Source organism: Sarcophilus harrisii, chromosome 5 (assembly GCF_902635505.1).
Source record: "Sarcophilus harrisii chromosome 5, mSarHar1.11, whole genome shotgun sequence".
Lineage (NCBI taxonomy): Eukaryota > Metazoa > Chordata > Mammalia > Dasyuromorphia > Dasyuridae > Sarcophilus > Sarcophilus harrisii.
Window position 1 is genome coordinate 115,689,444 of NC_045430.1, and position 23,783 is coordinate 115,713,226.

General features: G+C 30.8%; 1 protein-coding gene across 1 annotated transcript in view; it reads left to right on the forward strand.

Annotated features, from left to right (window-relative positions):
* The window catches only part of SLCO1C1 (solute carrier organic anion transporter family member 1C1), a 114,792-nt gene that overhangs the window by 33,357 nt on the left and 57,652 nt on the right, over positions 1 to 23,783 (forward strand). Inside the window, exons 7-9 of the mRNA XM_003771161.4 lie at positions 1,212 to 1,310; positions 5,542 to 5,787; positions 6,479 to 6,643. Coding sequence (XP_003771209.2) covers positions 1,212 to 1,310; positions 5,542 to 5,787; positions 6,479 to 6,643 — 510 coding nt within the window. The remainder of the gene's footprint in view (positions 1 to 1,211; positions 1,311 to 5,541; positions 5,788 to 6,478; positions 6,644 to 23,783) is intronic.

Here is a 23,783-nt window from a genome sequence, read left to right on the forward strand (position 1 = left end):
CTCCAAAGCAGATCTTACTGCATCTTTATACTAAAACAAAACAAAACAAACAAATCCAAAACAAACAAACAACAACAACAAAACAAGGTCAACAAGTATTTATGAGAAATAATATTAATTCCAGCAAATATCTTTCTTAACAGAATAAACCTAAGAAAAACAAAGAAAATTAATGTTGAGGCTAAGTAGACCTTGCCTATTTCACTTGGGTTTCTTTGTTTCTTTCAGTATTCTTGCCACTAGGACAAATACCTAGCATAAGACACATAGTTCGCTCCAGTATTTTCATCTAAATAGAAGTCATTTCTCATTTTCTTAAAGAAAGCTACTCCAGATGTGACACACTCAGGCCATTGTCATGAAATGATTGTAACTTCTCTTTCTTCATTCTTCTGTTCCTTCCAGAGAGTCCCAAACTCATGCAAACATAAAATCTTCCTTTGTATCTCTCTACCCCCTTTCTAAGGCTGATCTCTGCTTTGTTATCTCTCCATATGGGAACAATTACAAATATCATTGGTTAGTCAAAGCCTTTGTTGAGATTATTAACATCATTAATTATTAATAAAATTAATACTAATTCATAGCAACATGATGTCCTCAATTTATTATGCCCTTTTATTTGGCATTCTACATACCTCATTTCATGAGATACAGTAGGTGATGCAAGTATCATTTTCAGATGAGTAGAATGAAGATGAGTGAGGTTAAAGAATTTGTTCCTTTATTTATAAACTTCTTGAAGGTTGGCTTAGTTTGTTTTTCTTTTTTGTAATGGTCATCATCTAGTATAAGTGATTTGCACATATTAGTTTAATAAATTTTTGTTGAGTTAAATTGATCTCTAATGTAATTTGAACATTAACAACAGTATCTCTCATATTCCTTTGATGCCCTGAGAGTATTAATAGCTTTCCCAAATAAAGTATTTGGTCCAGAATGCTAATCCCTAAACATATCATTTTAATTGATGCTTTATACAAAAACATTTTTCTCCAACTACCCTTATAAAATCTCTATCCCATAATAAATAGGAGAGAAAAATCAAATAAGTTGGAAAGAACCTGGAAGGCCATCCAGTTCAACCTATATCTGAATAAAAATGTGAAATATTATCTATTGATAAAATCCTTAATAGAACTGACATTTATTGTTAAAGAAGTTCTGCATTTTAACAGTATATGCAAAGATAAATTTGTTTTGTTTTTCAGGGTGTGTGCAGACAGTTGCAATTATTGGACCAATATTTGGATTTCTTTTAGGCTCACTATGTGCCAAACTATATGTTGACATTGGCTTTGTAAACCTAGGTAAGGAAGAAGAATTTTTTTTTTAAAGAAAAAGCATTATTGTGGATTTTTTCAAAAAAATGATATGAGTAATATTCATGATGCTTAGAAATTATATGTTAATGAAATGACATTGAAAAATAATCCTCATTATATTATCTTTCTCCATGTATATTAATAAGAAGAACATGAAAAGACAGGTGATGAAATGGCTTATTATTTCTTGTTAGAACGTATTACCTTTCAAGGTCTTGAGTTGAAATACATTCCTGGACAGGAAAGCCTGCAATAATTTCCTGATTTTGAGAAAGTACAGGTGTGTCAACATTTATTACAACCATATCCATTGACAATGTTATCGGGAAGTTTAAAAAAGACATGAAGACCTTATAATCTTCTGGAAATCAAATGTCTTTTTATTCTACAAAATTATCTGTAGGTTAGGTCTGGAAGACTGCCACAGGGAATTCTTAGTCTTCCCTTTTAGTATTTTGCTCATGCATTAAGTATTGGACTCTTCTGTGATAACCACATTTGTAAGAAATAGTTCATTATTCTTTGCAACCAGAAGTAGAAAAAAGGGGGAATAGGATAAGGCCACTTTTTTAAAATTGTGAATTGAATTTTGAAAGCTATGAGGTGAAAAAGTGTAATTCACTGACATTTCTAAAATTCCTACCATTGTTGGAAGTTCCTTTTCAATCCATTATAAGTACAAAGGTGACCATGTGAAGTACAGTGGTGACCATTTAGCTCATTCATTTATTTTAGAGTTTAAAGAAACAATGTGGAAAAAAATGTTTCAAATGAGTGGCTGTTTTGTGGATGTGTGGGTAAAGCACATTATATTAATAATTAATTTCTAAAATGCTAGAGTTTTTGCATTTCTATCTTCAAATGAAGAATGTTAACAAAATATAAGGCCTATGATGGGATGAGATGAACAAATTATGTTAATACATTTCATGGGATGATAGATTAAGAGCTGAAAAAGGTCTTAGATATTATCTAGGGCAAAGCCATCATTTCACAGATGAGACAATTGCTCCTGAGATGTTATGTACGTTTTTCTGAGGTTCTCCAGATAGTAAGTGGCAAAGTCAAGATCTGAAGCCAGATTGTTTGACTTCAGACCTAGTGCACTATGCTACTTTGTGGTCATTTAACAGAAACAGAATTAAGTTTATGTTGCAGAAATAGAATGTTTCTATTTCAGAGAAAAGAATGGAGTGAAGAAATGAAATCAAGAATAAGACAATGCAATGTAGTGGAAAAGATCACTGGACCCTGTTTGTGGCCTACCATTGACCTACCATTAGTTAGTCATGTGATTGTGAGCAATATGTAACATTTTTGTGTCCTACCTCCTTCATCTGTAAACTAAAAGAGTTGAATCATGTAATTTCTATTAAGTTCTACATTTTTATGGAGGAAATGCTATACAATTAAAAAATGCTTACTAAAATAAAATCACTAATTGTACTTCTGTAGGACTTCTATTACAGGCTTTTTGATAACATTCTAAAGTTGCACAATTATTATCCCACTTTAACAGATCTAGAAACTAAGACTTCAAAGATCAAATGAATGAAAATACATTTGTTAAAGTGCTTATTATGTACTAGATGATATGCTAAGCCTATGGATAGGTAACTAGGTGGTACAGAGTCAGGAAAGCATGACTTCAAGTTAAGTCCCAGACATTTACTAGGTATATGACCAAGAGCAAATCATTTAACTTCTATTTCAATTTACTAACTATATTAAATGAAGATTATAATGTCACTTAATTCCCAAGGTATAAAATGCTAGATTTATTGCTATTATTATTACTAGACAATATGAATGACAGAAAATCCTCACCTTCAAATATCTTACATTATATACAAACAAGTTATGACCCAGGAAGTAAGTTTTGATCTGAGGATTCTGTGTAATCATGAAGTAATCGATAAAATAGCTATTTAACCTGCTCTTTCTAGAACCAATAATATTATTCATTTGATTCCTTTGTTTGCAGCCTATTCTCCAACATAACACACACACACACACACACAATCTCAAAATAGGAAGGGATTTCAAAGCAAGAGATCAAAAGTATGGTGATGGTGGTATTAGTGATTGATATCAATATGTAATCTGGAGAGATGAATGGAGTAAAGCATTAAGATTGGGACTGGGCTAAATATAATTATTGATAAGTTTTCAGTTAGGCAGTTAGGTGGCACAGTGGATAGAGTGCTTAATCTGGAATCAGGAAGACTCATCTGCTTAAATTCAAATCTGGCCTTTGTGATCCTGGGCAAATCATTTAATCCTGTTTACTTTGGTTTCCTTATCTGTAAAATGTTCTAGAGAAAGAAATGGCAAAATACCCCAGTATTTTGGCCAACATAACAGAGTCAGACAAAACTGAAAAACAACACAAGTCACCATCAAAACGGTATAGTCCTACTGTGGAAGTTAAAAAGCTGAATAGAATTACTTCCCTAGAAACTGGTGGAATGGGTGCTGAGGGTCAGGTATAAAGGGTGATAGAAGGATGAGTGATCTAGCATATGGGCATAGTTGAATATAAAACTTTTATGCTAAAAGGGAATTGGCCTCAACTCAGGAGTGAAATAATGGGAAATATATGGTCTAAAACATGTGTTCATCTTTGTTCTGAAAAAGAAAGCACATGTCCTGTGAAAAATTATTTTGTATGGAATAGTTTAAGTGGACATTACTTTAAAATATCTGATTTGTGGTTGGTAGTATCCACCATTAGTGTTTGATAATTTTACTAATCTCAAGTAACATCTGCTGGTATCATGTACCCAGTTGGCAGATCTTTTTACTCTCAAATGAAATATATTTACTCTATATTTATAAAAATTATTTACCAGTGTAGGTGATTTCCTTGGTAAAACACTCTTCAGGTAAAGATTTTTCTTTTTAAAAATTTATACAAACATATATTTCCTCAGTTACATGTAAAACAATTTTTCATTTGTTTTTAAATTTTTGAGTTCCAAATTCTCTCCATTTTTCTGCTCCCCACACCTCCATTGAAAAAGCACATGAAGTTATGTACAACATTTCCATAAAAGTCATATTGTAAAAGAAAACATAGATTTCCCCCAAAAATAAATCCCTTAAGAAAAAAAAAGTTTTAAAAAATATGCTTCAGTCTGGATTCTGACATAATCAGTTCTTTTTCTATGTATGAAGAGCATTCACCATCAATTCTTCAGAATAGTGTTAGACTATTGTATTGTTGAGAATAGCAAAGTCATTCACAGTTGATCATCCTACAACTTTGCCAGTAATATGTACACAGTACATTTTATTTTGCTTGAGCTCATGGAAGACTTTCCAGGTTTTTCTAATGGTATCCTGCTAATCATTTCTTATAGAAAAATAATATTCCATCTTAATCACATACTTCAATTTATTCAGTCATTTTCCAGTTCTTACAGTGAAGATTTCCTTCCTTTACAGCTAATTTCTATGTGTTATTTTCCCTTTAAGGGGAAGAAATGTCTTGCTTGATTTATTTTTCTATTGTTCAGCCCTGTGCCTACCACATAGTGAACACCACAATAATTACAATAATAACAATGTCATATTTATACAGTGTTCTAATATTTGGAAAGTACTTTACAAATAACAACTTATTTTATCCTCACAACTATCCTATATCCATTTTACAGGCAAGAAAATTAGATGTAAGTTACATAGCTTATTCATAATAACTTAAATAATAAATATGTGAGGCTATTTTGTGAATGTTCGAGGCAGCTGAAGATTAAACTATTTGTCCAGGATCACACGGCTAATAAGTGTTAAGTGTCTAAACAGCACCATCTAGCTGCCCCTCTGAGGCTATTTTTGAACTCAAATATTCCTGACTCCAGATAAGTTTAATGACTTATCCATGGAACTACCTAGCTACTTCTAGTAAATGTTTTATCTCTGCCTGTGTGTCTGTCTGTCTATCTATCTATCTTTTTATATTATTAGTATCTGAACACATAGTAGGTGTCAACTAGCACATATTAAGATGAATTGAATTGAATATGGTTCAAATAGTTCTTAATTCTTTTCACCTGAAAAAATGATGATATATAGGAAGAAATAAATGTTAGCATTAGAAATTAAAGTGGGGTAATTGATTCTCTGTGTGACTAACTAATCAAATTTCTGGTGCTGGAAATGTTTAAATAAAATTTTCTAGATGGACAACTCAGTTATCTTCTTTCTCTTTTAGACTACCTAGCCATTACTCCAAAGGACACACAATGGGTAGGTGCCTGGTGGCTAGGTTATTTAATAGCAGGTGCCCTAAGTCTTGTTGCAGCTGTACCTTTCTGGTTCTTGCCAAAGAGTCTCATGAAACCTGTAAGCAGGAAAGATTCCATTTCTTCTTCTGAAAAATCAAAGTTTATTATTGAAAATCCTAAAGAATATCACATACACTATCAGGAGAAAGTGACAATGCTAGAAATGGCAAGAGGTGAGTAAAATTGTACATGTTCTTTTTTTATATTCCTTAGATATTTTACATGAGGGCAAAAATTAAAGGTTTCATAGTGTGAGTGGCACATTGAGTCTAGAAAGAAAAGAAAAACTTCAAGAAGAGGAGCAGGAGGATTCTCTAGACATGGGGCATGGAATGGAGGTTGGAAAGGTCAGAACATGATGAGAAAAGATAGAGGATGAAAGAAAAGTATTCATATAAAAGAAGACAGGATGGGTTAAATGGAGACAATATTAAAAAAAAAACTCTTTGAAATATAGTATAAAAACTTTTTAAATTTACCCTGCATATAAAAAGCAATCACTAACAGTTTTTGAATTTGGTGGGGCCTGATACAGCTAGACTTCTATATTGGAAAAATTACTTTGTTAATTGTAGATTGGAGAGGGAAGAGATTAGAGAAAGATCAGTCAGGAGACCACTATAGTACAGTACAATACTACATTATAGGAGTATCTATAAGGTTGAATCAAGACATTATCTACATGAGAAGGGAAAAAAAAGATATATGGAGAAGATATTTTAGCTTTGAGATGACTGGAAACCAAATGAATTATTCAGATGAGAGGCAGGGAAAGTTAAAAATGATTGAGGATAATTGAAAAATTAATTAAAGCCTATCTTATCCTTTCTTTGATAACTGGTCCATTTAATTTTTATTTTATAGATTTCCTACCTTCTCTGAAGAGGCTTTTTGGAAATCCAGTGTACTTTTTATACTTGTGTGCAAGCACTGTTCAATTTAATTCTTTATTTGGAATGTTCACATACAAACCCAAATATATTGAACAACAGTATGGACAATCATCTTCGAAGACAAATTTTGTTATAGGTATGATTTCCTTGACTTGTAGATCTTTTCAAAACTAAATTTTCTTTGGGTTATGTTGTTCCCTTGGAAGTTGAGGGAGAAAAATTTATTCTGAGGTATAAATGTGGTAAAAGCTCTAATAGGGCAAAATATCTAATTGTGTGTTTGTGCTTATCTCATAACAACTTACTTGCTGATTATAAGGCAGCTTTCAGTGTGAATAAACTGGGGATAAGTCATAGGTTATCGACCTGAAAGGAAATTTAGAAGTCATCTAGCCTGTCTTCATTCTTAATTTACAAGGCCAAAGAGATTGTGACTTTTGTCCAAGATTACCCAGGTGAGTGATAGAGCCCAGATTCTAATTCAGGTCCTGCAATTCCAAATTCAGCTCTCTTTCTTCTGCACCATGTTAAGATAATCATCTCCAGTTATTAACAAGGAGATATAAAATAGCTCATCTTTATCAGCAGCTTTTTAATGCTTTAATATTTTATATGCAGTCCAAATCTCAATATCATTACTGATTTTGTCTTGTTTAGACAAATGTTGTTTACATTGGGACTAATAGCTTTTGCAAAAAGGGACAAGACTGTACATATTTAATCCTAGCTATTACTTTACAGATGAAGCTGTAAAATGTCTCATGAACCTGAAACATGAAAGATTGCATGACATGGTTAATAAATAACAGAGCTTCACTTCCAACTTCCAAATAATTTCCATTAATCCAAATAGAGGTTTTTTTCTGCTATTTCCTAGCAGTACATTTAATGACAAAATGAATCCCCTAAACAACCAGTAGCATACAGAAGTGCAAGGAAATATATCCAAGAATATCCAAACCAGCAAACAACTTCTTTGGATTAAGTGGAACACTTTAGAAAACTATATTAACTCTTGTGGTCTCTGAAGGTTTGCTTTACTAAACTATCGTAGCAATGTATAAATATTTTTTCTAACTTGATCATCTTCAAAATAAGACAACCCAGAAGAAAAGAATGGTCTATTCCTGCTAAGAAATGAAGAGACAAGATAATTTGGATGATAGTATAACTGGAAAAAATCTGGGAAGAGTAAGAGCACTTCAGCAGGACATCTATTATGTATCAGAAGAATCATCTTGCCTTCTTGCAAAAAATTTAAATCAATGACAGACTATTAATAAAGTTAGAGGTCTAGCTAATATAATTATTAATGCTATAATTCAATACTGAAATGATCTGTGACTTTTGGAGGGTTGATGATCTCCAAAAAGTGCCTTGACTGAAAAATTTTATATAATGCCGCCAACTCAATAATGAACACATCTAGATATAGTTAAGCTGGTCTTCAAATTAAAAAAAAAGAAATAAAAACACATTATCTTATGAAATTCATATATGAAAACTACCCAGCTCAGTGGGAACTATCAGAGTTTTTGTTTCTCAAGCATAACTTTAAATTCATTCACTCATTCAACAAGCATTTATTAAGCTGTACACAAGGTACAAGGGATAAGGCTTAACATTGGGGATACACAGATAAAAGTAAATAGTCTTTGCCCTCAAGTAACTTCAAAGTAGACTAAAAGATCTTTAATAGTTTAGAACCTGAAATAAAGACCCATTTTTGCATCAATAGTATGGTGATTAATATATGACTGTGAATTATAGAATTCAACACTACCTGAGAAATTGAGGCTGAAGATAAATAAAAGAGCAGTTGTGGAAGGACTTCAGAAAGTCATCAAAGAACAGGGGACCAGAATTATGCAAAATGTATCATAAAGACATACGTACCAATGCAAGAAAGAAGTAGGTCAATCATTTGGCAAGAATGAAAGACAGAAAATAGGCATCCCAAAGATTGCTTTGCTACTCATTCAATATCCAGAAATTTAAAGGAATGTTCCTAGTGCCTTAGGTGGTTCTCAAGTGTAGAGTTTATAGTAAGAGATGAAGAAGAATAATATGTGGATGGGTTGCATTCTGAAGCATTAGAAGAAATATCCATAATAGTGAGGTCACAGATATCCAAGTAGTGAAGAAAATAAGGCTATTCTTGATGTTTTTTAGTCATTTAATCATGCCTCACTGTCTGTGACCCCGTAAGGATTTCTTGGTAAAAATAATCGAGTGGTTTACCATTTCTTTCTCCAGTGGAATAAGATAAAGATTAACTGATTTGCTCATAGTCACACAGCTAGTGGATATCTGAGGTTAGATCTGAATTTAGGTCTTTCTGACTTATGTATGGGCCAGTGCTCTGTCCACTGAACCATTTAGCCACCTTGGGATTTTCACAACTATCCTCAAAAAGGTTTTTATTTGGAAAAAATGATTTGATACATTCATTCTAGTCTATAAATTAAAAGAGCAGTAAATAAACATTGCAGAGAGTAAAGAAATTGTGACAATATAAGGAAAAACTTCCAAACAATTTCCAAAAATTTCTGAAAGTCAAAAATTGAAATGTTTTGATGTATAAAGTTCTCTATCATTGTTGGTCTACCAATCAAGGCCATTTTCTAGTCATGTTATATAGGAATTCTTGTTCAATAATGAGTTGAAATGTATGACTAACAGGTTCCATTCTAAGTGAAATACTGTGATTTCAAAGTAAGAAGCAAAGGAGAATGCAATATGGAGAAAATTACTTTTTTCTGTTTAGCATTTTTATGTAATCATATTTCCTTCATTTCTTTCTAAGTGGGTAATCACATTTAAGCAAATTTGAAAGTATAGACTCAAGATTTTCAGGCTTTGACATTTTAAGAAAGTGTCAGGTTTTCCCTCTCCTTTTCTCAAACATTCATAGACTTTGTCTTAAGACATAGAAATTCTCAAATTATATGCTGACTGTTCTTCCTATATCATTTCCAGAACATGTGAAAAAAGGAAATGTAGTATCAAATTTCCATAATTATGTTTTTGTAAATATCTCTCTTGATTTGTTGATTAAAAACAGTTAAAATAGACAGCTAGACTTCTTAATATTTTTGAGCTTCTCATTTCACTAATTCCAAAATTAAAATATTGTTCAGATTATGATAGTTGGCTAGACAACATGTAAGGATGTAATAATAATAAATAAAATAATAATAACAGTAAAAGTAATGAAAATAGCTAGAATATTTATAGTGCTATATAGATTATAAATACTTTACACTTATTATCTTATTTGATCCTAACAACAACCTTGGAAGGCAGGTGTTATCATTTTAATTTTACAGATTAGAAAACTGAGGTAGAGAGAATATAAGTGACTTGTTTAGGATCAAGAATAAAACTCAGGCCTTACTGCCTCCAAGTCCAAAACTCTATTTGCTGGACTATAGACAGCCCCCAAAAGTAGAGAGTCTATTATAGAACAAGTTTTGTTATAAAAACTGAATGGTAGATATTTTATGTATCAATCCAATACAAAGGCTCTGAGCTTACATACACATACACACACACACACACAATTATAACAAATATAATTACTGCGTTAAACATTGAATAGAAATACCAGCATCTACCTTTACCAAAAGAAGAGATATTCATTTCCTTGTTTACATAAATGGACCTTTGAAGTAACCTGATATCAAACTTAATTTTTAGCATTGTTTATATTTATATTGTAATTGTCATTATATTATTTTCCTGGACAGATATTTTATTTTGCTCCAGCTTGTAAAAGTCTTCCTTTTATATGACTTCCTTATATTTGTTATTTCATAGAGAATATTTAATTTCATATAGTTTCATAATTCATATCCCATAATTTTTTAAAAAGCATTTAAAGGTCATTCATGATATTTCCACTGTTTTTACTACCTCAAAAAAACATTATTGTGAATATTTTGGTACATGTGGGGACCTATTTTTTTTTTTTTTTACTTTGCTCTGCTTAAAGTCAAATAGAATCATCTCTGGGTCAAAGGGAATGATTATTTAATGTTTTCCTGAATAATTATTCCCCATTATTTCCAGAATAGTTAGAACCCGTTTCATCAACAGTGCATTGGTTTTCTTGTCTTTCTATAATTTCTCAAAATTTACAATTTGTATTCTTTGTCATCTTTTCTATTTTTTTTTTTTGAAGTGAGGCAAGACTACAGAGTTTTAAACTTTGAGTTTTTATTATTTATGATGTGGAACTTATTATGATGTAGAATTTATTTTGTTATTCAAAGTTTGCAACTCTTCTTTTTAAAATTTACTTATATCTATTGACCATACCATTAAAAATAATATATTTATATTAATTCCTTAATCTATCTTGGTTATCAGATTTTGATCAAAGATATTTGATACAAAGATTTTCCCCCTAGTTCCCCTATATCCCATTCTATCAACCAATAAATTTTTATCAAATACTGAATATATTCTAGGCCTTATACCATATGCTGAAGATGTACAACTGGAAATAAAAACAACCCTTTCCTTCAAGAAATTTGTATTACATCAGAATATAATCCAAGCTACATTGGTTTTATTCATGTAAAAGCTTCTTAACATTTTGTAATCAAAATTGTCCATATTTCCATATTTATGTTTATTTCTAAAACATTTTTTGAATCAATCCTCTCCTAGTTTTTAATAATACCATTTTCTAATTTTTCTTGTTAATTATAACATACTTTACATTGAGGTCATATACTTATTTGGGCTTTATTATATTGTGTACTATAAGATACTTGTTAAAAGCTTTTCCAACAGTTCTTATTGATTAGAGGTTCCTTAGCCCAATTTTAAATTATTTTGAATTTATAAAGTAGTACCTATTGACGCTTTCTTTTTTACTCTTTCTTATGTAATACTTAAAAATATATACAGAATTGTGGGCTTCAATGACACAAATACATTAAATGGAAGCTAGGCATGTACAAATTGCAGGTCTCTCCAATATTTTTTCTTCTCCTAGGCTGACTTTTTCAGTCAGCTAGCATTTATTTAACTCCTGCTATATAGCAGACACTGTGCTGAACCCTGAACACAGGAGAGGGAGAAAGCTGAAATTCTATAATTGCTCAGTTTTCATTCAAAATGTTTGTTTCAAAGTTGTTTTCATTCAAAATGTTTGTTTCAAAGGTGTTTTTAATCTTGGACCTCCCTGCAGATTATTATACTTATCTATTTTCTCCCATTGATATTTTTTAAATTTTTTTTAAATTTTAACTTATGAAATAGCACTTCCATAACATAGAATAATAAAAGGATGATTGCACATGAAACTGCAAACACATTAAGCACCAGATGCCATTATTTTAAAAATATAATAAATTGATCATATAAATTTCTTTTTTTCCCCCTTCTTTCCACTCATGGAAAGATAGCTACCATTAGATACAAATTATTTACATATATACATATATTTTGCAACATTTCAATGTTCTAACAGTACATTATAGCTTCTAGAAGGTGTTTTATACATTCCAGAGGGCTTTCTTTTCTTCATTATTTTAATATAAAGGTTAATATTGTTATGTTAATAATATAGTCACACTCCTAATGTTAACTAACATAGTTACTTCCTTGGGACTACATCTTAGTTTCAATTATAAAGGCTTTCACCCAGGGTTATCCTCTTATTATAGTCACACAGTTACTTTCTATCCCATTAAAAATCCCATCAAAATAAAAATTAAAAAGATTACAAAACAAAACATTGAATATTGATCTTTCCCATTACAAAGTTGGATGCTTTACAGACTAGGCATAACATATCATTCTAGAAAAGGCAGTCTTCTATATTCCACAAAGTATGACTAGAATTGAACAGGACATTTGGTCTATACATGGATTTATAAAGAAGCGAGTGTTATAACTCATGGTCTCATTACAGACTGGGCAGACTGTAGACCATCATATTTGTTTCTTTAATAAATGTTGGTTTCTTTGTCTAGAGAGGTTTCCATGTTTCTTTTTTCTTTCACTATAATAGTTAAAATGAATTATTTGTTCAACATTGTTCTTAAAATATTATTGCTATTACTATACAACATTCTCTTGGTGCTGCTTATTTAAACCTTCATCATTTTGTGTGTCTATCCATGCTTTTCTACAATCAATGACTTCATCATTTCTTATAATATAGTAATATTCCATCACAATCACATCCATCACAAATTCCCTAGCTTGGTCAGCCATTTCCCAATTGATGGTGACCCACACAATTTCCTACCACAGCAGAGAAACCACATAAATTTCATTTTAAAATTTAAAAGTAGGAGGTTTATATTTTAATTTTAAAATTTTTAAAATTTTAAAAAAATTTTTTAAATTTTAAATTTTTAAATTTTAAATATATATACACATATATTTATTTATTTTATTTTTCTCCAAGTACACATAAAAACAATATTAGCATTCATTTTCAAACTTTTTTTCTTGTTCCCCTTTAACCCCTTCTCATTGAGAATACAAGCAAATTAATATTATACAGGCATAGTAACACAAACCATATTTCCAAATAGCCATATTATTAAAGAAAACATATACAATAAACTCTCAAGAAAAATAAAGCAAAAAATGAATTCTTCAATCTACATTCAGACCCTATCAATTCTTTCTCTGTGTATGGACAAAATCTTTCATCCTAATTCCTTCAGAGTTATCTTAGATCATTGTACTTTGTATATAGTGCATTTCATATTGAATCTTCTCACTGAAGTCTTTCTGAGAGCATCCTGCTCATCATTCTTATAATACAATAGTATTCCATAATTATTACATACAACAATTTACTTATCCATTCCCCAATTAATGGGCATCACCTCAATTTTCAATTCTTTGCCCCCAAAAAGAACTGATATATATATATATATATATATATATATATATATATATATATACTTTTTTGTACAAATAGCTACTTTTCCTTTTTGTTTTTTTAATCTCATTTGGAATACAGATGTAGTAGTAATATTGCTAGGTCATAGTTATGCATGGTTTTATAGTCCATTGGAAATAGTTCCAAATTGCTCTTCACAATGTGGAATCAGCTCACAACTACACCAAAAAAAGCATTAATGTTAAATTTTTCTCATAACCCTTCCAACATTTTTTTCATTTTCCTTTTCCTATTGGCCAGTTTAATAAGTATATGATATTCAGAATTGTTTTAATTTACATTTGTCAATCAATAGTGGATTAAGAATATTTTTTCATATAGCTATAGATAGCTTTGATTACTTCATCTGAAAACTTCTTTTTGGATAACTTATGAATAGCTCTTATTTTTTGTAAATTTGACTCAAATTTTGATATGTTTTAGAAATGAGAAACTTGCTTCAATTTCTTTTTTTACAATTACTCTTACTAAATGTACTTTCCCATTTATTTGTTTCTCTCTCCTTTCATCTTCTCCCTACTTAAGTGTGTGCTTCTGACTACTTTTCCTCCTATCTGCCCTCTCCTCTACCATCACTCCCTTTTTCCCTTCCCCTTTTATTATTGTTTAGAATAAGATAGATTTCTCCACCCAGATGAATGAGTATGTTATTCCCTCTTTCATCCAATCCTGATGAGGATAATGTTCATTCACTCCCCTTTATATTCCCCCTTTTTCCTCTCTACTGTGAAAGCTTCTTCTTGCATCTCTTATGCATGCAAATTTACTCCATTCTACCTCTTCCTTTCTCCCACTTAATTTAATTTTTTAGATATCATCCCTTTATACCTTATGCAACTTATACTTGTGCTCTTTGAATATATTTCTCATTCTTATGAGTTAGAAGTATTATCTTCCCATGAAAGAATGTAAACAGTTTAACCTTATTAAGTCCCTTATGACTTCCTCTTTTTGTTTACTTTCTTATCTTTCTGTTGAGTCTTGTATTTGAAAATAATTTTTTTTTTAATACAGCCCTGGTATTTTCATCAAACATGCTTGAAAATCCTTTATTTCAATGAATATCCAGTTTTTATGTGATGGATTATACTCAGTTCTGCTGAGTAGGTGATTCTTAGTTGCAATGCTACATCTTTTGCTCTTCAGAATATCATATTTCAAGCCCTCCAATCTTTTAATTTAGAAGTTGCTAAATTTTGTGTTGTCCTGACTGTGACTCCACCATACTTGAATTGTTTCCTTTTGGATGCTTACAACATTTTCTCCTCCTGAAAGTTCCAGAATTTGGTGATAATATTCCTGGAAGTTTTCATTTGAGGATCCCTTCCAGAAGGTTATTGGTGGATTCTTTTGCTTTCTATTTTACCCTTTACTTCTAGAATATAAGGGCATTTCTACTTAATAATTTGTTGAAAGATAATGTCCAAATTCTTTTTTTGATCATGGCTTCCAGGTAGACCAATAATTTTAAAATTATCTCTCCTGGATCTATTTTCCAGGTCAATTTTTTTTTTTTTAATAAGATAGATCATATTTTTTCCTTATTTTGATTTTGTTTTCTTCTATCTTAATTTCTCATAAAGTCATCACCTTCCATTTACTTAATTCTAATTTTTCAAGGAATTATTTTCTTCAATGAGCTTTTATACCTCCTTTTCCATTTGCCCAATTCTATTTTTAAAGGAGTTGTTTTCTTTGGGGAATTTTTCCCATTTGACCAACTCTGCCTCTTAAAGTGTTATTCTCTTCATTGACTTTTTGTATTTCTTTGCCATTTGGTCTAACCTGTTTTTTAAGATTTTATTTTCTTCAATTTTTTTGTGTTTCCTTTACCAACCTGTTGACTTGTTTTTCATGATTTTCTTGCATCACTCTAATTTCATTTCCAATTTTTCCTCTGTCTCTCTTATTTTCCAAAATCCTTTTTGAGATCTTTCATGGCCTGAGATTAATTAATATTTTTGAAGGTTTTGTATATAGAAATTTTGACTTTTAAGCTTTAAATTAAAAACTGAGAGTTGATGAAAAAAAAAGAAATGTTGACTTTGTGGTCTAAGTGTGTTTTCATTTTCCTTGTCACTATAGTATTTTTCTGTGGTCAGAATCTTTTATGTTGTTTTCTCATTTTCATAGTCTATTAATGACTTTTAACTATTTAGGTGAGGCTCTGCTTCAAGAAATCCTAAGCTTCCTATATTTGTGCCGTTGTTTTCAAAGATACTTCTAGGGAACTGTAAGTTTTCAGTTCTTTCAAGATGGTATGATTTAAGGAGCAGTGTGTTTACTATTGTTCTGACCTGTGTTCTGCTCTGTGAGTAACCACAAACACTTCTTTCAACTCTGACACTCTGAAGAGGATCCCCACTCTCCTGTGTACAAGCTCTGGTGTGCTGATGCTCCTCTTCACCTTTGGACTGCCACCCAGGAATATGATCTGAATTGCAGTATGGGCAAAACAAAAAGAATTCTACCTTAGCTACCATAGTAATCTCCGTTTGACCAGTTCTTTCATCCCCTTAAAAAAGACTGATCGGTAGACAGAAAACTCCAGAAATTGCCACTGCTATGGCTGATTCAATAGCTGCCAAAGCCTGTTCCTGGTTTGCTGTAGTTGTGGTTATGCTGGCACAGTCTGTGTTGGACTCTGCTCCATTCTCACATTGGTGCAACAAACATTTCCTGCTTAATTTTCAAGACCTGGGCTGGAAAATTATTTCATTCCATCTTTTTGTGAGATCTGATTGTAAAGTTTGTTTAGAGTCATTATTTAAAGGTGTTTGGGAGAGAGCTCTTGTGAGTTGCTGTCTTTACTTCACCATGTTGGCTCTGCCTTTCTGCAATATCAGATTTTAAACTGTATCATAGGGCAGTAATTATTAAAATTATCTGGTACTGTAAAGAGAAAGAAAAATACAAATCAATGGAATAGAGTAGACAAAACCTTTACAACAAATAAACAGTAACTTTATATTTGGCAAGCCTAAAGACTTCAGTTTTTAATGACATACTTCAGTATTTGACAAAAAATAATGGGCAAAACAGAAAGTAGTATGGCAGAAACTGGGTATAGGGCAAGACTTTTCATTGATATTCTTTGAATTTTCAAATTCAATACCAAATATTTTTCTATTGGATACCTTGTCTTTGTTCTTATTCATTCCCTTTTTTGATTCTTTGAGATTCTAAAAATTTTTTTTAATAAACTTTTATTGATTTTTGTCTAGTTTAATAAACTAAGCCCTTGGTAAATTTATTAATAAATTGATTATTATCAAATATGCAAATTTAGTTAGGTACTATCACATTTAAAAAACTATATATATATATTTAGTGTGGTCTAGCCATGTCAAATCAACATTCCTCTAATTTTTATTTTCTTTTAGTTTTGTAAATAATGTTTTAAATTTTATTTAATAGTAAGTACTAAGAATGTCTTGCTAGGATAAATCTTGTTTTTGTGACTGCTATGTAAAAATGTTAATGACTTTTTTCTTTTATATCTTGATATTTTTCTGACGCTTAATTGGCTTGATAATGTTTCTTTCTGGTTTGTTGTAGTTTTCTAAATAAGCCATCAGGCTTTATTTGAAGAGATTTAATATTTTTTGCTGATATTTTACTCTAATTTTATTGTTCTTATTATATTAGTGGTAATAATATTTCCTGAACTGTGATAAAAGCAGTAGGAATATTCTTTTTCTCATTCATATATTAGAAAATGCCAAATATTTTTAATTTTTGGTTTCAGTTATATAAAATCAACAAAAGATGTGTTTGAGAAAGTAAAAAGTCAAATTACAGAAAAAAGTTTTTCCATGTTTATGCTTTTTAGGGTTCTTGGCATAAATTATATATTTTTGCACAAAAATCTATGAGTATCAGAAAGTGCTTTTGTTACTTATATCATAAATGAAACTAATATTTCTTTTAATGTTTACCCATCTTTAAATGTTTGATGTAACTCCAACATGGTTATAATGAATTTTATAGGGAAAAAAAAACTGCTATATTTCTTTTGCCAGGATTTTGTTTTTAAAAGTTAGTGTGTACATTACCAAGGAAAGAGGAAGAAAGAATTTAATGGACATACTAAATTTTATTGATCAGAGTAGTTAAGCTGAACATTCTTATACTTTTTATGTTCTTGGGTATAATATTCTTCCAGATAAGGTTACTTTAGTTTGCCTGAGTTCATATAAGTCATCCCAGTATTTCTGAAAGCATCTTGCTCATAATTTCTTTCAACATAATATTTCATAAGAATCACATGCCACAATTTCTTTGGTAATTCCCTAATTGATAGTCATCTCCTCTGTGTTCCTATACTTTGACTATTTATCAAATGAGAAATAACTTATATTCTCATAAATTTGGTTTTGTTTTTTATATATTTGAGAATTGAAGCCTTTATCAGAGCTATTGGCTCTCCAATTTCCTCCTTTCCTTTTAATCTTGGTTGAATTACTTTTGTTTGTGCAAAACATTTTATAATTTAATGTAATGAAAATTATTCATTTTATGTCCCATAATGCTCTCTAGCTTTTGTTTGGTCATAACTTCTTCCCTTATCCATAGATCTTATAGGTAAAATATTTCATACTCTCCTAGTTTGCTTATGATATCACTCTTTATGTCTAAATGATGTCCCCATTTGATCTTATCTCAGTATATGATGTGAGATGATGGTCTATATATAGTTTTTGCTAACTCACTTTTCAGGTTTCAAAGCAATTTTAGTCAAATAGTGAATTCTTATGCCAACAACTTGGGACTTTGGATTTATTATACACAAGGTAACTAAGGTAAATTACTAGTGTATATTCTGTAGCTAATTAATTCTACCATTCCATCACTCTATTTCTTAGCTAGTGCCATTTTTTCATAATCCCTGCTCTTTTTTTAAATTTATTTTTGTAAAAATAACATTTTTAGGGGTTATATATGGACATTCATCTTTAAAAAAAAACACAGTCCCTTGTAAATCATGTTGGGAGAGAAAAATCAGGACAAAAGGGGAAATCAACAAGGAATTAAAAAAAAAAGAAAAGTAAAAAAAAAAGTAAACATAGCATATGTTGACTTACATTTAATCTCCATAGTTTACTCTTTGGATGCAGATAGTGTTTTCCATCCAAAGTTTATTGTTATTGTCTTGTATAATGGAAATACTGAAAAGAACTAAGTGTGTCATACCTGACCATCACACAATCTTCTTGTTGCTACATATGATGTTTTCTTCTTGTTGTTTTACTCAGCAGTGGTTCTTGTAAATCTTTCCAGGACTTTCTAAAATCAGCTTGTTCATCACTTTCTATGGAGCAGTCAGATTCCATTATTTTCATAAACCATAACTTATTCAGCCATTCCCCAACTGATGAGCATTTATTCATTTTCCAATTCTTTGCCCAAACAAAAAGAGCAGCATAACCTTTTTTAAAAAAATTTAATGTAATCAAAGTTGTCTTTTTCCATTTTATAATGTTCTCTACTTCTACTTTGGCCATAAATTCCTCCCTTCTTTAAGATCTGATATGTAATCTATCCCTTAATCTCCTAATTTAATTATAGTATCACCTTTTATGCCTAAATCATGTACCCATTTTGACTATATTTTTATGGGATTGGAGTTATAGATCTATATCAAGTTTCTGAAATAATATTTTCCAGTTTTAAGGAATTTTTGTCAAATAATGAGTTCTTAACCCCAAAACTGGTGTTTTGGAGTTTATTAAACATTAGATTACTATAGTCATTGATTATTGTATTATGTATATCTAACCTATTCCAATGTTCTATTATTCTTATTTCTTAGTCAGTACCCTATGTTTTTTATGTTTTATAATAGCATTTTAAGTTTAGTACTATGAGGCCACTGTCCTATGTATTTTTTTTTCATTTATTTCTTTGACATTCTTGCCATTTTGTTATTCTTTTTCTAACTCCATAAACTAATGTTTGGCAGTTTGATTGGTATAGCACTGAACAATCTAGGTGACAAATCTAGGTGGAATTTTCATTTTTATTTTATTATCTCAGACTATGCATGAGCAATTGGAATTTTTTCATTTGTTTAGATCTGACTTTATTTGTATGAAAAATGTTTTGTAATTTGTTCATATAGTTCTTGGGTCAGTCTTGGTAGGTAGACATTCAAATATTTAATCTTGCATAGAGTAATTTTAAATGGAATTTCTCTTTCTATCTCTTGCTGTTGGGCTTCATCAGTAACATTAGAAAAGCTGATGTTTCTGTAGATTTATTTTCATACCTTGGAACTTTACTATTAATTGTTAAATTGCTTCAAGTAGATTTTTGGGTGATTGTCAAGGATTCTCTGAGTATGCCATCATATTATCTGGAAAGAGTAATGTTTTCTCTCCTCATTGCTTGCTCTAATTCCTTTAATTTCTTTTTCCTTTGTTATTGCTAAAAGTCAACATTTCTACTATAATATTGAATAATAGTGGTGATAAGAGGCATCATTGTTTCACCTGCATCTTATTGGAAACATGTCTATATTATCTCCATTACAAATAATGTTTGCTGATGGTTTTAGATAGATGCTGCATATTATTTTAAGGAAAACTCTACTTACTCTTTTGCTATTGTGTTTTTAATTAGAATGAGTGCTATGTTTTGTCAAAAGCCCTTTCTATATCTATTATCATATGATTTCTGCTAGTGTTTGTTATTGATATATTCAAATATGCTAATAGTATTCCTTATATTGGATCAGTCCTGCATTCCTGATAAAAATCCCACTTGATCATAATGAATTATAATACTTTTTTCTAAAATGGGGTTAAGTAATTGATTTCATCTTCTGTTAATCTGAGCAACTTATAGTTTAATAAATATTCATCCATTTCACTCATATTGTCAGATTGCTGGGCATACAAAATAATTTCTAATTACTGCCTTAATTTCTTCTTTATTGGTGGTACTGAAATTTCAAGTTTCTAATTTGGTATTTAATTAGACTTTTAAAATTTGTTTTTTTTTTCCTAGCTTTTTTCATTGCCTGCCCAATTCATTGATCTTCTCTTTCTATATTTTATTCATTTATGTATTTAGAAATAAAAATTCTCTCTAAGAACTGCTCTGTCTGAATCCCACAAGTTTGATATGTTGTATTATTGTCATCTCTTGAATAAAATATTGTTTCTATGATTTGTTATTTGACCATACTAATTTTTAGAATTAAATTATTTAATTTCCAATTAGTTTTGGGTTTTATCTTTTGCTGGCCCTTGATTGAATGAAATTGTTATTGCATCATGATATGAAAAGGAAGCATTTACTAGTATTTCTATATTTTATTATGAGATTTTTGTGCCATGATACGTGGTCAATTTCTGTGTAGCCATGTAATCCTGAGATAAAGGTATATTCCTTTCTATTCCTATTCACTTTTCTCCAGAAATCTATCATTTCTAAGTTTTCTAAGATTCTATTAACCTGCCTAGTTTCTTTCTTGTTTCTTTTGTGAGTAGATTCATTAATTCTGAGGGGCAGATGTGGTCCTCCACTAGTATAGTTTTGATTTCTATTTCTTCCTATAACTATCTTAACATCTTCTCTAAGCTATCTAGCATGTATATATTTAATACTGATACCACTTCATTGTCTATTGTGCCCTTTTAAATTTTCCTTTCTTATATCTTTTAATTAGATGCATTTTTTGCTTTTGCTTTACCTGAGATCGGAATTGCTGCCCTACTTTTTCATTTTAACTGAAGCATAATAAATTCTGCTCCAGCCTTTTACCCTTATTCTTCATGTATCCCTCTGTTCCAAATGTGTTTCTTATAAACAAAATATTGTAGGATTTGGTTTAATCCACTCTGATATCTGCTTCTTTCTGTCTTATGGGAGAATTCATTCTATTTACCTTCACTGTTATGATTACCAGTTGTATAGTTCCATTTATCCTATTTTCTCTCTTTCCACCCTGTTCCTTCTTAGTAACAGGTTTTTTTCCCAGTCCATCCAGTTCTCAACCTAACTTCCTTTTTATTTAGCTCCTTTTTCTTTTCCTTTCTCCTCTTACTTTCTCATGGAATAAGATAATTTCTGTGAACAACTTCTTGAATGTTATTTCCTCTTTGAGGCAAAACTGATGAGGTTATCCTTCAGACAATGTTCATCCCTTTCCTTATGTCTTTTGTGCCTCTTCATGTAATCTAGTTTATCTTATTTCACCTCCCCTTTTCTCTTCTCTCAATACAATTCTTTTTTACATCCCTTATTATATTTTCTTTAATATCCTCCCATTCTAATCATTTTATACAGATATTCTCTGTTTATTAGTTGGAGAGGAATTTTGCCCTCTCTAACTGCCCCAATAAAATATACATTTTCTCAAGAGTTATAAATATTGTTTTCCCACCCCAACTATATAGTTTACCTTTAAATATTTTTCTTTCCTTTTTACCTTTCTATATTTCTCTTGAGTTCTATGTTTGAAAATCCAGTTTTCTATTTAATTCTGATCTTTTCAATACAGATGATTGGAAGTCCTTTACTTCATTCAGAAGATCCAACTACTCCTCTGAAAAATAATGCTTAGTCTCACTAAGTAGTTGATTCTTACTTCTATTTTAGGCCCATTTCCCTTCCAGAATATAGAATTCCAGATCCTCCAATTCTGTATTGTAGAAGCTGTCAGATAACAGGCAATCCTAACTATGTCTTCTCAATATTTGATTTTTTTTTTCTTTTTCTGGCAGCTCTCAGTATTTTGTCCTTAAGATTTCCTTGAGAGCTCTGGAATTTTGCCCCAATGGTTTTTGGGGTTTCCTTGTGGGATCTCTTTCCTGAGGTGATTAATGGATTTTTTCACTATTTTGCTCTCTGATTTTAGTATATCAGGGCTGTTTTTCCTTGATAATTTCTTGAAGAATACTATCTAGGTTCTTTTTTTTTTTAGTTGTGGCCTTCAGGGAGACCAATAATTTTTTAATTTTCTCTCCTAGATCTATTTTCTTAGTCAGGTGTTTTTCCAATGAAGTATCATCAGCTTCCATTTTCCCAATTCTAGTTTTTGATAAAGGATTTTCTTCAGTTAGCTTTTGCATCTCTTTTTCTATTTGATTAATTATACTTTTTAATGTGCTGTTTCTTCAGTGGAATTTTTTTTTTTTTGTATTTGGCCTTCATTTTTAAGAAGTTGTTTTCTTCAGCCAATTTTTGTCTTTTCTCTTTCAAGCTGTTGGCTTTCTTCCATACATCTCATTTCTTTTTTTTTTATTAAAGCTTTTTATTTCCAAGATATATGCATGGGTAATTTTTCACCATTGACCTTGCAAAACCTTCAGTTCCAACTTTTTCCCTCCTTCCCATCCCCTCTCCCCCAGATGTCAGGTAGACCAATACATGTTAAATATGTTAAAGTATATGTTAAATACAATATATGTATACATATCCATATAGTTATTTTACTGCACAAGAAGAACTGGACTTTGAAATAATATAAAATTAACCTGAGAAGGAAATCAAAATTGCAAACAGACCAAAACAGAGGGATTGGAAATGCTATATAGTGGTTCACACTCATTTCTTAGAGTTCTTTTGCTAGGTGTAGCTTGTTCTATTCATTATTGAATAAATGGAACTGATTTAGTTCATCGGGTTGTTAAAGAGAGCCACATCCATCAGAATTTATCATCATATCATCATATCATCATCAAGTATTGTTGTTGAAATATATAATGATCTCCTGGTCCTGCTCATTTCACTCAGAATCAGTTCATGTAAGTCTCTCCAGGCCTTTCTGAAATCCTCCTGCTGGTCATTTGTTACAGAATAATAATATTCCATAACATTCATAAACCACAATTTACCCAGCCATTCAATTTGCATTGAATGCAATTCAATTGCATTCATTGACAGACATCCATTCAATTTGCAGTTTCTACCTACTACAAAGAGGGCTGCCACAAACATTTTTGCACATATGGGTCCCTTTCCTTCTTTAAGATCTCTTTGGAATATAAGCCCAGTAGTAACACTGCTAGATGAAAGGGTATGCACAGTTTGATAACTTTTCCATAGTTCCAAATTGCTCTCCAGATGACTGGATGTATTCACAATTCCACCAACAATATATCAGTGTCCCAATTTTCCCACATCCCTCCAACATTTAACATTATCTTTTCTTGACATCCTAGCCAATCTGAGAGGTGTGTAGTGGTATCTCAAAGTTGTCTTAATTTGCATTTCTCTGATTAATAATGATTTGGAGCATCTTTTCATATGGCTAGAAATAGTTTCAATTTCCTCATCAGAAAATTGTCTGTTCATATCCATTGACTATTTATCAAATGGAGAATGGCTTGATTTC